Below are 17494 nucleotides of genomic sequence, written 5' to 3'. Positions count from 1 at the left end.
GCCCTGTGGCCTCTTTGAGAGTTGCACAAGGTTTCCTTTTGTTGTTTGTAATCTCAAGCAGCGACCGCAGTAATATAACACACCAATACCAAACTGTCTCAAGGTATTTCAGGAGATTTTACTGTAAAACAATAAAATAGTTCTCCCACCTTGACTGGACTGTAGTTTTACTGCACCTTAAATCTGGTTTTAGATGACTTTTTTCAACTTCTTGGTGATTAATGATTGATTTCGTTTTTACTGTGTATTTTTAGATTAAGTTTGAGAAGTTTAGTTTAGAGCCACATCTGTACTGACAGCCTGCAAATGTAACCTGTTTCACCAGGTCTCATTCTCTCCTGAGTTTTCCTGCTTATTAAATCCACTGTTTTTACACTTTGCATGATTCTGTTCCTTTTTTAAATTCTGCTTCTATACAGCTATTCATGTAATTGTCTTAGTAGACAAATAGTTTTTTCTGTGTCTGTTTTTTATGCAACTTCTTTAGGGAGACAACTTTAAAAGTTGCACCCAGTGTTAACATCATATTGTATGCAATAAGGCTACAGCAGTGTTGTTATTCCACTTTCCCCCATAAGAGTTTATTTTACTTGTTAATGCAGTCAAACAGGTATATAGAAGTAAACAGTATGAGTAGGCCTACCTTTAGAGCTGTTTTGGAGAAATGTGGGAAATCGATCTCCACAAATAATCCTACTTACTTTTACCTAAAGTTATGGCACCCCATAGGAGAGGCAAGCTTCACACTTTGAAAAGTCCTGCTCCTTCTTACAATGTTAAAGGAATAGTACACCCAAAACATGATTAGCCTTCATTTTCTACTCCCCCCCATGCTGAACAACACTCTGGAGTACTTTTTTGATATCTCAAAAGCATCTGGAGATCTGGGAGGCTTCTTGCTGTCTGCTGACATTCAAATAATGGAGGTCTATGGCGCCCGAGGCAGAAAGGTCCATAAAAGTCCACAAAAAACGTGTCAATATTCCTCCATACTGCTCGTCCAATGTATTCCAAGTGTCCTGAGTGGGTAGCGTCCATAATTTACGCGAAACGAAGTCATTTAGAATGTTTTCAGAGCATAAACAGTAGTGTATAGGATTTCCTAAAAGCGCGCGCCTGCGAGTTCACGAGTCTACGGAAGCCGGCAGACCAAACCAGATGAAAGTGCGCATTCAGCTCGCCAAAGAACTCCTGCTCTTCCTCAACACTGAAGTCCTCAGACATTTTTCTTTCATTGTTTCTTTCTTTGCACAGGTAAACAGCACATTTCTTCTGCTACGCTTGCATTATCGGCAGAGCAGACGCTGAATGCGCACTTTCATCTGGTTTGGTCTGCCGCGGTTTCCGTAGACTCGTGAACTCGCAGGCACGCGCTTTTAGGAAATCCTATAATCCTATTGTTTTTTAAATGTTTATTTTGTTGTGTATATAAATGCATATGTTGTGGGGTATCTATAAAGATTGAGAGCACAAAGGGTAAGACATGAAAACAGGTTTGGTCTCCACCATTAAAATGAGCAAATTACTAGAAATAGAAACTAGATAGAAAAAACTTCTGGCTTAAATGTGGCAGTAAAAGTTTAAAGCCATGTAGGTTGAGATAATATCAATTGTAAAAGGAAAAAATTAATAAATAATAGTCTTCAATATTATTAATAGTGCATTTTTTATACATTATTTAAAAGTGCTGAAAACAAAATTGAGAAAATAAAAGATGAAAAATAAAAGTTATAATAAAAGCAGCAGAATTTAGCACTTAACTTGATTTACCTTCGCTTCTCACAACATCCGTTTCATCTAATATATTGCAAAACATAGTAGGCCAATAGGAATTTGATAAAACATAGTTGTGCTACATATAGAGCCCATCATGGAACAACAACGAGGAAAAAGATTTTTACTTATTGTGGTACCCTCTTTGATGTTTGATCTCTGGTGGCTGTTGAACTTCAGTTTTTTTTTTCTAAATGATTCCATTCAATAATACTTTATTTATCCCAAGTTCAGCTTTAAGATTTCTCTTTAGTCATTGCATTTTTCACTTTTTCCCTAATATTATTCGACACATTGTATTTCTGGCCATCTAAATATTTTCACATGCACGCACACTCGTCATCATGCTAGTACCTCCTTTGTAGCGATAATAACCGTAGAATTTTGTACTTGCGAATTTGCACCTGAATTATTTTGCTCATAAGAATACGATCTAAATGTTCATATAGGCACATGTGAATCCAATTTTTGCACACTATTCTGCTCATTTTACACATGTGGTACACATTTTTTAATCTGCTTCTAAGATCAGCTTTGCACTTGCTAACAAGTTTGATGTGTTTTAATACATAAAAACTTTTCAAGACCAGGCAGAAAATCCCTTGTTGTGATACTTGTCATGACAGTCTGAAAATAAAGGCTAGACAATGAACCTTTTCCTTGTATGCAAGAACCAAAAAAATAATTGCATGTTTCCTTTACGATGAAGTCAAAAATATACATCTGAGGATAATGTAGCTTAATGATGATGAAGGTGTTTTAGATCAAGACTTTCTTGTTACATAATGGGAATAATCTGGACAATTATTGTTGCTCAGCTGGATTTCTTTGTCAGTACAGATGTTAGAAGGAAAAACTGCTGTCTTTGCCATCTGCTCCTTCTGGAATTTAAGAAAGATTATTCATGGTGAGGATCCACTGTCTTAAGGATTTCCCTTTACCTTTAAAACATTAGTGCAGTCTTCTAATCATACTTTTTTTAAGATCTGCTCAGTAATTTCACTCTTGAGGAACACATTTCTATTTCCTCCTCATCAGTTTGTCATGTCAGCAGTTCAAGTTTATATTTTATTAGAAGATGCAGATGCATGTGCACAGGGTGAATCAGAATCTGCTATTTGCTTATAATTGCATTTTTCCTTTTAGTGAAACATTTGTGTGTTTATAGAACAATTGTTGTATGAATATAATCTCTCTGCTGGGATCTCAGCTACGTAGGCACATTCCATAGCAATTTGTTTCAAAGTCAGTCAAGATTTAATGGATTCCCTTTATTAGCTTCCAACAAATTGTCTTTTTAGCGGATAGAGCATTTGCATTATTCATTAGCAAAGGAGCGAGCATTTATGAGTTCATTTAGTTTAGTTCTACTTGAGCTTAGTGACGATCAGTGGGACAGAGAATGACTCATCACAAAGAATGATGAAGCGCTCCGTGTGAGATGAAAAACCGTCTGACCTCTTTGCCTCTTGTCTTGCTGTCTTGATCGTTTAGGTGATTCAGCGAAGGGAGGATGGCTCGGTTAACTTCTTCAGGGGATGGGAGTCATACCGTGAAGGATTTGGCAAAATCACAGGAGAACACTGGCTTGGTAAGTGGATCATTTAGTGGTTTTGGCACCCTTTGAAAAACACATATGTCCAGTGGGGTTTTTAAATTGAAGTGAAATCATATAAACCTCTGTCAGTGCTATATGCATGTAATTGTCCACTTGTAAATGTGCTCTATTTTGTGAGTACCTTTAGGTGAAAGGCCATAGCTACACAGATTGTGAAAAAAGGTAAAAGGCATGTCAGTGCACATGTGGGAAAGTCCTTTCTTTCATAATTAGACAGGAAAAGGGCAGAAAAATTCAGTTTTAAAGCTGAACTTGGGAAATTCCGTTTTTACTTGAGTTTGGTGATGATCAACATAATAATGTGGATGCAGGATTTTTTTTAAGGATTACTTAAAGGTATAATGGAGGATGTTCTTTCTCTGGGTGAATCATAAAAACAAGTGGTCCTCCTAATTCTCAATAATTCTGGTGATATGTTTATGTATGGCATTCCTACATGCTCGTCCCCATTTTCACTTACCAGTGGTGAGTCTGACATAGTGGAACATTTGCAAATTTTCTTTTGGAAAGTAAGCTGTATGAGCGATGCAAACAGCAACTTTTCTTTCTTTCTTTTTTAACAGTCTCCTGTCTGCAGAATAATAGTCTTGATGCCAAAAAGAGCCCAACAGATTTTACTTTCACAAGTGGAGCAGTACGGCTATCGCCATAGTGTTCTGCTTATTTTATGCATATGAATTGCTTAATTATAATTATGCAGGGAGTTTTACAGATTATATGGACAATGCAGTATAGGTAGAACAGGAAAGGAAAAACAGAAAAAAAAGGTGAAAATATGTAACAAATAGGCGATAAAAGGGAGATAATGACAAAACATTTTCAGTCTGCTTTATCACCTGCAAATAGATAGAAAAAGAACAGTTCAACCAACGGACATGGTACGAGACATACAATAAAGTAACATCTAGATACTATCGCTGATGTATAAGTAGTATTATTTAATCTGACATGTACTCTGTGATACCTGAAGATAAGAATATGGGCTTTCTGTAAAGTTGCTGTAAACAGCAGCTTTTAAATGACGAGAAATGGGCTCGTGCACGCTCTCGCACATGTTTAATAGGCATTCCCACTCAGGAGTGGGTACAGGGTTCTGCATGTGCATTTTTTTTTTTTTTTTGTGGAGAGGGCGGGTCTTTTAAAAAATTTGTGAAAATCCTCCACTATGCCTTTAACATTATTTGGCAGAACAAGCAGTTCCCCACTTACCCAGAGAGTGGCAGCAGTGATTCAGCTTCAGCATTGTACTAAAAAAAGTCCAGAAGTATTATACTGAAGACAAAAAACACAGGAAAAGGGAACCATGCTTCACTCAAAATCTCGATCTGTAGATCAAACATGAAAACATAGTGAATGAAGGTGAGAGCAGAAAAACACCACGGCTGCAGACACACACTGTGCTCTATTTAGAAACTTAGATTTAAAGAAATTTGTTGCCAAAGGTGCACCTCATGCCAAGGAACAATTCATCAAACCTTGGTAATGATCCAGATCCTGTGCCAGTTTTCACAATAAATTGTAAAGCTGCTACAATAAAAAAAAAAAAGCTTTAGCATGGCAGCAAACATGACAACCACTGACTACAAGATGTATGTTGGGCACAACAACACATTATTTATGCCCTCACTTTTTTCATTATTATTTCAAGTGCACCTCTGAATGATTTCCTGTGTAAGTGTTACAACATTTTAGCAGTCATTAATTATTTCACTGGCATCATAATACATTTGTTGTGAAATTTGACAAGGAGAAATTGCCAACAGATGAATGCCTTCAGCTGTGAAATTGTTTACTTTTTCAAAGCCAACTTCCGCAGCTTAGCATTTCTAATCAAATGGATTAAAATATTTTTACACGGACAGGACTTCTGACCATCATTGTCTTTTTATGGCTTAGCTTTCTGTACATTTGAAATGAGCAGTATGTTGCACACAATAATCTACCACCGATGTGCAACATCAGTAGGTCTCTTATTAAAAAACAGATTAAAATCAGCTACAGTGTTGGATCAAAGTCCAGAATGGGGAAACAGTACAGCACTCCTAATAAAATTACACTTTTTATTAATGTGAACAATATAGAAAATTATCCATGATAAATTATTTCTAAATTCTTTCAACATACAATGTGTAGATTTATTATTTATGTTTCAGCTAAAAACCTTACATTTCCTGGAGGAAAACATTAAGGAAAGAGTCTGCATTATCTCTATTATTTAAAACCTTAAAAGCTATGTTGAATTGCTTTCATTTACTTTCTGCTAAACTGTTAAAGTTTATCAAGGATTGCTGTCCTTTCAGAATTTTTTTCATCATTTGCATCATTTAATGCACTTGAATCTATTGCCTAACACCATATTTTGCAGGTAGGTTAAAAGAATCCAAATATCATTGTAAAAATACATCTGTTAGGAGAAGGACAATAAAATTATTATTTTTATAGACCATGGCATTACAGTAGTAGCCATTAAAGATTTCCCCACTTTCCTTGATGGGTCTTGACTATTCCTTGGCTGGACCTTGGCTGGTTCCCTTCAATTCCTTTTAAAACATCAACATTTGTATTAAAATATTCTTTCTTAAGATTAAGATCTAAAGAGAAGCAAAATCTCCTGGTCAGATCCTGTAATTCAGTGGAAGGTTGGAGTCAGAGTAAGAAAAATATGCAAGTGGGGGTCACTTCAGTGGCTGGAATTTGGAGGGGATTTTGCTGGGAGTTGGAGGGAAGTGGGCTACCATTCGGCTGACGTTTCACTGGGATGGGCTATTTTGAATGTCTGGTACTTTATAAATAAAAAATTGAGAAACAATAGCCAAATTTATCAAGCATTCGGTTTAGACCTTATTGTTTGTAAATGGTTGCAAATACTTCTATTTATTTTTTATAGAAAATGGATTGTATTCCTCCACACCACCCTGATTCCAAATCTACATAAAAATCATTAAAGGAAAATTACGGTTTTTAACACTTTTAGCCCCTTTTCTGTAGTGTCCAGGATGAAATCGAACGATCGACACCAAAATTTTGACGATTGGTCCTGTCTCTACTATTTGGCTCATGTAGAATCCCCCCCTGGCTGCTTCAGAATGGCTTCCATAGTGCATGTCCGATAATGTCCTTAAAACAACCTTAAACGTTCTTTTTTTTAAATATGCTACTCACCGGGTCGTCAGCGCTGTTCAATGACGTTCCAAATAAAGTTTCGTGAAGAAAAACCGTTCCTGTCTTGTTTTATTTTGCATTTTGTAAATCCCAGAACTATTTTTTCCGATACATCACAACCGCTAATAAACTTCCGCTTCCCGTTCGAATCTGAAGCGTTGCACACTCCAGACCACTAGTTGGCGACAATGTTTGTACCGTCAAACTCAAAGTCCAATATGTCCTCCTCAAGAATCCACCTTTCGTATTCCATTTTCAGAGTTTTTTAAAGTGTTTAACAGAGACGTTAGCACCTCGACGTCGGAGTACACAGAGTGAAGCATAAACACTTGGGCCTTGCGAAAAGACTACAACTAAGCGTAAGCAGGCCCCCTTTCCGTTTCCGGTGGCGGAGGGATATTGACTATTCCAACAGAACTCAATGGGATTTACAAAATGCTAAATAAAACACTACAGGAAAGTTTTTTCTTTACGAAACTTGTTTTTGAACGTCATTGAACAGCGTTGACGACTCGGTGAGTAGCATATTTTAAAAAAAGAACGTTTAAGGTTGTTTTAAGGACATTATCGGACATGCACTATGAAAGCCATTATGAAGCAGCCAGGGGGGGATTCTGCATGAGCCAAATAGCAGAGACAGGACCAATCGTCAAAATTTTGGTGTCGATCGTTCGATTTCATCCTGGACACTACAGAAAAGGGGCTAAAAGTGTTAAAAACCGGAATTTTCCTTTAATAAAGTGGGTCCATTTAAGGAGAAAATAAAGTTTCTGTTTAATTGTTTTATCTTTCCACACCTTATTTTTGTTTTTGCCTTTATATTGACAACAGTCATATGTATCAATGTAAAAGACCTATATAAATGAACTGCATCTCTATACAGTATCACCAATTATATTTTGGACTCGAAAAACAGCTTTACTTATAATTAAGTCCTTCAACAAATTCATAAAATGTATATGGACCAACCGTAATGATTTCAGGCAAGAATAGTTTGGATATTAGCAGATAATAATATGATGATGGCCTCTGTTCAACCACAAACTCTTTCAGTCCTGATCCCAGAATCTGTGGACTGCTCCCACTCACCACATGCCACACATACTGCGACTGCTGTGTAATTCATGGCTAACTGAAACAGTGAAACTGTTATGGTGATAGCAACTTAAAGCTGATAAAATTCTTTCCTGTCATGACTCACTTGAAACATTCAGAGATACGATTTAGCTCATGAGCTGTAAAAAGCTTCTTACTGTATAAGATGAATAAGATGATGACTGTCGGGCTATTCATAGAAAAAAAAAAAAGAAAAATTCTGCACACTTCCATTTTTGTGAGTATTTCCATTCAAAGTTAATGACACATTTTTTTTTCACATAAATGCCAATCCAAAAGCAACCCACACACCGGCTCAGCACCTATGTTTCCTGAGGTGTTCTGATTTGAGCAGTGTTGTACTGTAGTAAGTACTACTTTATCACTAAGTTGATTCTGTTGATTCTGAAATTAGAGCTTAAAAAAGTCTGTTTCAGGACCAGTGCACAGTTGCTCACTGTAAAGATCATAGACATCCCACAGACCAGCTGAGTTTGTCTTCCATTACTATTGTAGATTAAAGCCCTCCATACAGAAAAATATGTTATAATAAAATGATTCACGCTTCACGTGAGCCATCTGTGTTGTCCCTCGTTCAGCTCCAGCTAATCAACTCGGGAGCCCGCCCTCTCTGAAGCCAATCATCTTTCAAGATCCCCTTCATTTAGCTCCTGGCCCAGCTTCTCTCTCCCGCACGCAAGCAAACTTCCACCCACCTCCACCCCATCTCCTCCCTCTTTCTCACTCCCACTCATCCTCTGGCTTATTCCACTAAGACTAATCTAATCCTTTTCTAGGTTACTCGTCCAAGTGCATTTTGATTCACAGCATTGAAGTCTTCTGCGGGGCCCGAGCGCCAGAGAACATATTTCATTTATGTTTTCATCTGCTTTCATCTCTTTAAGCCCCAGTAGGTTCAAGTAGATGTAGGTTCTCAGTAGAGACCCTCTTCAGGTTGAAATATAGGGTAGTTTAATTGCTTAACACTTTAGATAATGGAGAAAAAAAGGATAAGTCAGAAAAATGACCCGAATTAACCTTAAATTTCAAATTTGTTATTTTCAAAGACCACTTTGTAAGACTCTTACAAGTAACTTACTCATTTTTATGGGAAGATTATTTAGTATCAATGATTTCTTCTCAATAGATTATCAGCTGTCCATTTAGTTAGTAATGAAAATGATTAACTAATAACTACCTCTGAGAAAAAAAAACGGGTTATCAAGACTGCTCTGTTGATCTCTGGCTCCCCACTCCCTCGCTCAGAGGAGATCAACTCAAACCATACCCTCTGGCAAGGCACAAAGACCTGCAGCCACCCAGCCCACCCAGGATACTCTCTTTTCGCCAGTCTTACATCTGGCAGACTTAGTCACACAGGCCTGCACCAACAGCTTTAAACACAGTTTTTCCCAGTGGCTGTATAAAAGGGGGAGAAAAAAGCGGCTCTAGAAACAGAAAAACAAATACTTATGCTGTGTCACTGTCTAAAAAAGGGACTACCAGACATTCTTGCACAAATATAAATACAAACGTTTTATTAGGCAACATACCTTAACCTGTAGAAAAAGGCATGGTTATTCAGGCAGGTAAAGCTTATACCCTAAGCAAACATACAAAAACATGGAGTTTGGGGCTTGCAGCTCCTTATTTTAAATCCTTAAATAACAGGACATTATTTCTCATTTTTAGTCATTTAAGAAGAAGCTTTATTGTCATCGAACAGGAGACAACTAAATCTTATGTAGCAGCACAACAGTTGGGAGCGACATCTCAGTTAGTAAAAGTGAAGGTATGTTGTTACATAAACAATCTGGGTTATTGTTAGTGCCAAAAATGCAAATTAGTATGCACTGAAGCTGCAAGACGGATTTTTTTAAGTTTTTTATTTTGTTTGTATAAAATTGCAAGATACAGAAACTGCTAAATCACTCTTTTGCCAAAGTACCTGACTAATGAATAAATATCAAAATCATTCCTATTTAGAAAATTTGTCAAAACTCTTGTTATATAGCCAAAGATTAGATAAACAGACTGGACGGAAAATTTGTTTCCTAATTTAGTCTGCCTATTTTACATTTAACCAGGGTGTGATTGGAAATTAGAAAAAAATGTTTGGTCAGTAAATCGATGCAACACACTTTAAAGAGTTAAAGTTGACTAGTTTGAGACCAAGATGTTTGATATGACATAAGCTGATCGGTATCAGCTGAATGTGTTAGTGATATTCAGTGGAAGATTATTCTGGGAGCAAGAGGTTCCAGAAAGGACCTTCACATTTCTGTGAATCCTAGTTCTTTTTCAATCAAAAGCTATTAGCAAATAACAAATGGTATCTTCTTTTGAATAATGTTGCTGATCTTTAAAAGAAAAAAAAAAAACTTAGAATGAATTAATTTAGTCCTAATATCAGCAATTTAATGTATATCTTATATGAATGCACCTTTTAAAGCTATAAAAAAATCGGTTACTAACTTAATTAACCAACAATAAACCAGGATCGGACTGTTTTTGTTGAGTTTTTATTTGTATGGATACTTCAGTCTTCTAACCTGGAGGATTTTAATATATTTGTATATTTTCCATGATGCAACAAGAAACAGCTTTGTAACCATCCATCCATCTTCCTCCGCTTATCCGGGGTCGGGTCGCGGGGGCAGCAGCTTAAGAAGGGAGGCCCAGACTTCCCTCTCCCCAGCCACTTCTTCCAGCTCTTCAGGAGGAACCCCAAGGCGTTCCCAGGCCAGACGAGAAACATTGTCTCTCCAGCGTGTCCTGGGTCTTCCCCGGGGCCTCCCCCCGGTGGGACGTGCCCGGAACACCTCACCAGGGAGGCGTCCAGGAGGCATCCTAAACAGATGCCCAAGCCACCTCAACTGGCTCCTCTCGACGTGGAGGAGCAGCGGCTCTACTCCGAGTCCCTCCCGGATGACCGAGCTTCTCACCCTATCTCTAAGGGAGAGCCCAGCCACCCTACGGAGGAAACCCATTTCGGCCGCTTGTATCCGCGATCTCGTTCTTTCGGTCATGACCCAGAGTTCATGACCATAGGTGAGGGTAGGAACGTAGATCGACCGGTAAATCGAGAGCTTCGCTTTTTGACTCAGCTCTCTCTTCACCACGACGGACCGGTACAGCGCCCGCTTCACGGCAGACGCTACACCAATCCGCCTGTCGATCTCCCGCTCCCGTCTTCCCTCATTCGTGAACAAGATCCCAAGATACTTAAACTCCTCCACTTGGGGCAGGACACCCCCCCTGACCCGGAGAAGGCACTCTACCCTTTTCCGGCTCAAGACCATGGCCTCGGATTTGGAGGCACTGATCCCCATCCCGGCCGCTTCACACTCGGCTGCGAACCGATCCACGACCTGATGCTTTGTAACCTCAAGCTGTTTATGAGATCATTAATGTTTCATTTTACTCTGAATGTTTTACCACAAGAACAGATTTTCCATTTATGCAGCAAGTATTCATTTTATTTTTTCTCATAAATAAAATCAATATAAAACCAGCATTAATTGGGCTCAGCTGGTAAGAGCTTTGCAAAATCTCTGATCAGAGTATCCCTAACAATAAATATTTCATGCTTTTGCAATGAGTATTGCAACAAAACTATTTCAGTATGCAAATGTTCATTAAAATAATGGTTATAAAATAAAAGTAAAAAAAAAAAAAAACATTGAATGAATTAATTCAAGGCTTTCTTTACAATGTTGCGTGTCCCATTTACATCACATGAGAGACATTTTAAAGTTATCTATTAACAGGACTGCAATATGCATTATTTTTAGCTTTTTCTCCATATCTGCTCCTCCCACACGCTTCTAAAACTGGGAATAAAAAAAAGAATAATGATATTGAAATACTGTGCTGATGAATTATTAAGAGGAGTTTGTTAGATCAGGTCAGATTTATGCAAAACATGGACACAGAAGTTTTGACACTAAGGAGATTCGATATATAAACCCTCCAAGCGAATAAACAATGGAAACCACCCTTTGGAAACTGATGCACTAATGGTGAATTAGCAGCTTCACGGACATGAAGAGTTAAAGACTCTTGCAATGTCTCCGACTAAGCCCCCCCTTTTCAATAGACTATATGTGTACACAGCCTCCTTGATATTTTTAAATGTGGCCCTATCATAGCAAGTTTAAAAACGTCCTTCCTTAGAAAAACAATCCTCACGAAATCTGTATTTTTCTGCTGCTCTCTCAATACTCTACAATAACTTAATTGCCACAGATAGTCTGCAGTAGAATGTTTTCCTGACATTCAGATATTCGACAAGTATGAGATGATGCAGGTAAAGAATTTTGCTCCACAGAGAACTACAAAACACTAAATCAGATATCAAAACCTGCATTTTTAACTAACGTTACCTTTGGAGGTTCATTTAGAAAATCATAAAGCACACAGCATACAAAATCTGCTTTAATTGTGAGAGTTCAATAAGGCAATGACAGGCAAACCCTGTTAAGTGATATAAATCCTATAAAGTGTATTATAGATCCTAGCTATTGCTGTTTGCACATAAACAGATAAGTGATATAAACATTCAAATAGCTGTCATGTTCTTTTATATAAAAAAGGGAGTACACTGTGCTCTAGAAGATCTCAGCAAGAACCTGTTTAAACCGTTGATCATCTGGCAGGTTTCTAACAACAGGACCTGATGTTTAAAAGGTCTGCCTGTACTGAAACTTGCAAACTTGTTTGCACCAGCAGAGCAGATACTCATTTACAGTGCTAGGTGATTTCAGTGCACAGTTGCACGTATTGCATGCAAAGATGTGTTGTTTGCCCATGCAATTTAGAGTATATTATTTAGAAAAACAGGGGATCAGGCCCATGGTGCATTCCTTATAATATGAAAAGTATTTTTTGGCTAACAACCTTTTGCACTATGTTTCCACTGATGTGAAGCTATCCAGCACACAGAATAGAGTAACAGATTTAGGTTGTCATCAAGCTACTGAGGGAACCCAAGAAATGGTTGATTAAAGACATTATGACACATTGTTAAATCATTCCTTAGTGTGTCTAGAAGATCATTAGAAATTTTTTTTATTATTATCTAAAAGATTCTTTGAATTTACAAGGTTTTGTCGATGACTTTCCTGGCAAACTAAGTGTGTATATACGTAACTGTTATCAATGCAACATGTTAAGGAATTTAAATCATTATCAAATCATGGATGCTAAGCTATGCTTAATAACAATAAGATTTTGCCAAATATTTTTATTTTATTTTATTTATTTTTTTGCATCAGTCTTGAACACAATCTCAATTTTCTAGTAATCAAAAAATCTTAAAAGCTATTTACTTAAAAAAAAAATCATCATCCATCAATAAATCTTGGAGAAATATAAATCTAATTACCCTGACTCCTACATGTCTAAAAATATGGGTTTCAGATTCACAGGGTTATGCTATTCTCTGAAGTGTTTCCTCCACCACTAGCTTAGTGTCCTTGGTGGACGTAGAACTGCTTGTGTAGTTTATAGCGTTTGCAGAGTTTATATGAATTAATGGAGATCTAGGACTCCTCGCTGACCTTAGGCCATTACAGTATGCAGCCAATAATAAAAACATGTTTAAAGTGTCAGCTAGATGTCCCTGTGGTACACTGTAGAACCTCGGTAGGAATGTGCAAGGCTCTGGGTTTAGCAGGCTGAATTTAAACGAGCCAGCAGGCTACTTTGAACCTTTCAGAGTACCCTTGCTCATTCAGGTTGTGCTGTTTACTCGTCACCCCCATCATCGATTACCCTTTGGGCAAAAATGAAAAATGGATTTATGCTTGTCTGTTGCCTAGGCAGATATTTATTGCAGTTACCTTCCCCCTGACCAAGATTTCCCACTTTCAACATCACCTGTCTTTGATGGACAGCACATTTCTCATTACCTTCAGATTCACATTAACTCTATTAGGCACTGATTATATGAATATAAAAAAAGCATTTTAACACCCGAATAATGGAATAAAAGATCAACAATATAACAGTCCTTAAATATTAGCTAAAATGGTCAAATTGCTGTGTTGGATTAACATTATCTATTTATTTAACAAATATTTCGCCAGAGCAAGAGAGGCAACAGTGGTGCAACATGTTAGTCACAACATTCAACCTGTATATAAAAATACACCACCCTATCCTGAAAAGGTATTAGTAATATCAAATTAACAGGAGCCACTTATTTAATATTAATAATAAATAAATAAATAAACAGGGTGAATAGCTAAATGCTGTTGTTACAGCTTTACAGTCACTGTTTAGGTAATTAGTGTCACACGTGGGAAGAATGAATTTCACCTCTTTCAAGATCACCTTAAGTCTAAAAACCACTTGGTCACCTGGTTGCTTATTTTTCAATCAAAACTGTGTTTGCAATCTGTTGTCCTCTGGACAGTGTTAGGCAGATTAAAGGAGACCAAAGTAGTAAAGGATTAAATTTGAATGAATCCATTCAATTGAAACCAATTCTTATACACCATGGCTATGATTCAGATGGTGTCATATTCACCTTTCTGGTTGAGACTCTAGCCCTTACATAGAATCCTGAAAACAGCTATGGGTGGTGCATTTTTCTACCTCCCAGTGTTGTGAATCAGTCAAACTTTAACATGCTGTTGAATGCCAAGACAGTGAACATCATACCTAGAAAGAATCATCTAAAGCACATGAATAATCAGGAAGTCTTCCTTGATGTTTTGTACTGTAGGTATGAGGAACTTTCTCCAGTTTGTCATTGTTATATGTCACTTGCTTGAATCTTTTGCTGCAAGCATACAGTTAAATTGTAACTTTTTAGGGATTTAGCTATGTGTTGTATTTCGCCATACCCTTTTTTCATGATGTCCACCTAAGTTATGTTAATGTTGACTAGCCATAGATGTTGCTCATAGAGGAAAATAGAAAGGACTGTATGTTTTATGCGTGTTGTTTCAAAAGTGCTCTTTTCCAAATACACAGTATTTCTATTGTTACATTGAAAGCTGTTAAATAACAGTTTTCGAAGGGTAATGTAGATTTCATAACCTGTAACATGGGCTTAAATCAGTTTAATTTAATCCGTAAGAGGGTAACCTAGTTTTCCAGGTGTCCTGTTAGATTAGAAGAATCTGTCTGAGCTTCTCCTTGGGTTTGCAGGAGAAATTATCTACAAGTTAGATGTTTTTATTCCCCTAAAAGGTAGAGAGAACTAAAAACCATGTGTTATGTGCTTTCAGTTAATCATGGTTTTAATTATCAGGTGAAAACGCACGATATCATTTCACCTTACAATATTAAAGGAATTAAATGAAAAAAAGAGCTATTAGTTTTTCTGCATGAACCTCAATTACCTTTTTTTTTTATATTCAGATAGAACCAGATAAATGATTAGCACTATGTTGTTTTTTTTTTATTTCTTTTCTGTGTCTCACAGCTAAGTAAGGCAAATTTACTTCGCAATTTTACAGTTTAATAACTCAATACAAATTAGCTTACAATTGTGATGAAGAAGACAATTATGTTGTAGTTACAGACATAGTCTAGTTGGAAAAAAAAGGGGGGGGATGGTGGATTTTTTTTTTGGAAGCATACATAGCCTATTTACTATACTCTATTAACCTAAAGCAATATGCATAATATGGTTGTTACATGTCAGGTACGCTGGTTATTGACCTTGACCAAGGCACTTTACAGTAGAACAGTAGAATAGTTAGGAACAAATGAAGAGGATATATTTCCAACTGGGAACAGCTTCATAGTCATGGTAGGCCACCAAATCTGTACATTAAAAACCTGAAGGCACAAACTTTAGATTGGATGGCTATAGTCATACCAGATAGTTGTCTACCAATCCTCTTATTAACTCTTACAAGCAGAGTTTTGTTTCAAAGATACTAAAGATTGAAACAATGTTATTTCAATTTTTTTCAGACAATTCTGCACCAAGAAAATACAAAAGGTTAAATAATGTTATAATGTGATATTTAAACAAACACTTTCAGTTCAAGGCTATTTCCTCTAAAAATATTTGTTTACCTTTATTCTGTTTCTATTTGTGCAGATAAAGATTAGAGGCAGCTGCAAGAAGGCTCAAACTATCCTCTCATGATTTGCTTAGCAGAACAAACCTTTGCCAGGATCTACAGAAATCCACACAGACAAAGTATCCAATATCTGTCAACACTGTCCAAGTGTTGAAAGATGCCAAGTACTTTGTCCCCCATTTAGCTCTGAATCACTGCTACTTTCAACCACAATACCATTTTAAGAGCAAGTTGCTTCACAGTCAGAGTCATCACCCAAATGTTTATATCCACTGTAATGAATAAAAAATTAATAAACAATGTTACAATGAGAGGAAAATTACCTTAAAAACAAAAGAAAATTGCACCTACCATTGGCCCTCAGCCACTCCCTCACCAGACACCAGTTTTAACTGCCTTCCCCTGACTCTCCAACACAAAAAGCCCTTAACCTGCAGTGAAAAAGTGGCTGTTGTCCTCAAACAGATCTTCAGTTGATTGAAATTCTCTTTTGCTTTAAATCATCTTGAAGCCCTGAAATACAAGTTTGACAAAGGAAGAAAGTAGTAAGGAATTTATATTGTGGGTACCAATATAAATTCTATAAGAACTTAAAGACAATGTTAATATGTTTATTTTAAGGTTAATTTAAATTAACCAGCCATAAGATAATAATGCATACTGTAAAGTGTCAAAGAAGCTCTGTTTCCTTTACTGTTTAGAATCTGTAAGTCACTAGGCACTGCAAAAGTATTAGGAAATCTATATGTTTTTACACTATGTGAGATTTTTTTTTTATGTGACTTTTAATGTATTCATTTCAACATTAGAAAATGGAAAAAGTGTGGCCCAACTGCAAGCCTGCCTAAATGTGGTAAGAGAAGGAAAATATCACAAAATTGACCCAGAGACCCATGGTGAATTATTAGCTTAAACTTCCAGGAATCTAGACTGTAGGATCAAAGGGTCAAATAAAAAAATAAAAAAAGGAGCTGTGTTGTAAGTTTAATGCAAGTCCTTTCCGTGACAGAGCACACATCTGGAAAAAGGTATACTTGTCAAATGAGACCAAATGCAAACTTTTTGATTTATATCTAAATATTGTGTGGAACATTGTCATGCTGAGAGGATAATTTTAATTTTAAGCTAAGAGGAGGACAAAAGCGACTTTACAAGCCCAAAGTTAGTAGAAACATACACCATCAAATTTGGTGTCACAAGGATTTGTCATAATACTAATACACTTGCTAAATTTATTTTTTCATAATGAAAAAAATACCTCATGTGTCCTCATGTAGCTTGTACTGCATTGGGTTGGTCATTAATGTAAAATACACCAACATAAATAACTGATAATAAAGACTAAATGTCTCTTGTTGGAATTCAACAACCTTTCATTAAAACCAAAGGATATAAACACACAAGTCAATATTTTGTTTGTATAGAACTCTTTCTAAAATCCATAAATGAAATCAATTAGAAAGCTGCTACGGCAGATTAATGAACTTGGTCTATTCTGAACTCCAATTCAAATGCACTCTGCAAGTTCTGTTTGTGCAAAAATGTCCTATCTGATAAGAATGCGTTTTGTACTGATTTTGTTGGTAAGATTTATGGTCCCTCAACACAAATTAAACACCATGCGAGGCAACATAGAGACAAGAGCTAAAGATAATGCCTGCAGAGCCTGCCATGTCTTAACGTGTTGGGAAGTTGGCGATAGAAAGGTAAATTGGAGATAACAGCCTTATCTCAGTAGGTAAATACATCTGCTTTGTTTTGATTTATCTCAAAATAAGTCAATGTTTCCATTAGTATCTCT

The 17494-nt window shown here is 36.7% G+C and overlaps 1 protein-coding gene across 2 annotated transcripts in view; it reads left to right on the top strand.

Moving 5' to 3' along the window:
• Positions 1-17494, top strand: part of LOC119796466 (fibrinogen C domain-containing protein 1-like) — a 207141-nt gene that overhangs the window by 136623 nt on the left and 53024 nt on the right. For both annotated transcript variants that reach the window (XM_038305036.1, XM_038305034.1), the window contains one exon: positions 3268-3364. In XM_038305036.1, coding sequence (XP_038160964.1) covers positions 3268-3364 — 97 coding nt within the window. The remainder of the gene's footprint in view (positions 1-3267; positions 3365-17494) is intronic.

This window comes from Cyprinodon tularosa, unplaced genomic scaffold (assembly GCF_016077235.1).
Source record: "Cyprinodon tularosa strain WSP-4 unplaced genomic scaffold, ASM1607723v1 ctg55, whole genome shotgun sequence".
Classification (NCBI taxonomy): domain Eukaryota; kingdom Metazoa; phylum Chordata; class Actinopteri; order Cyprinodontiformes; family Cyprinodontidae; genus Cyprinodon; species Cyprinodon tularosa.
Note: the sequence above shows the minus strand (reverse complement) of the source record. Positions and strands in the feature narration are given on the sequence as shown.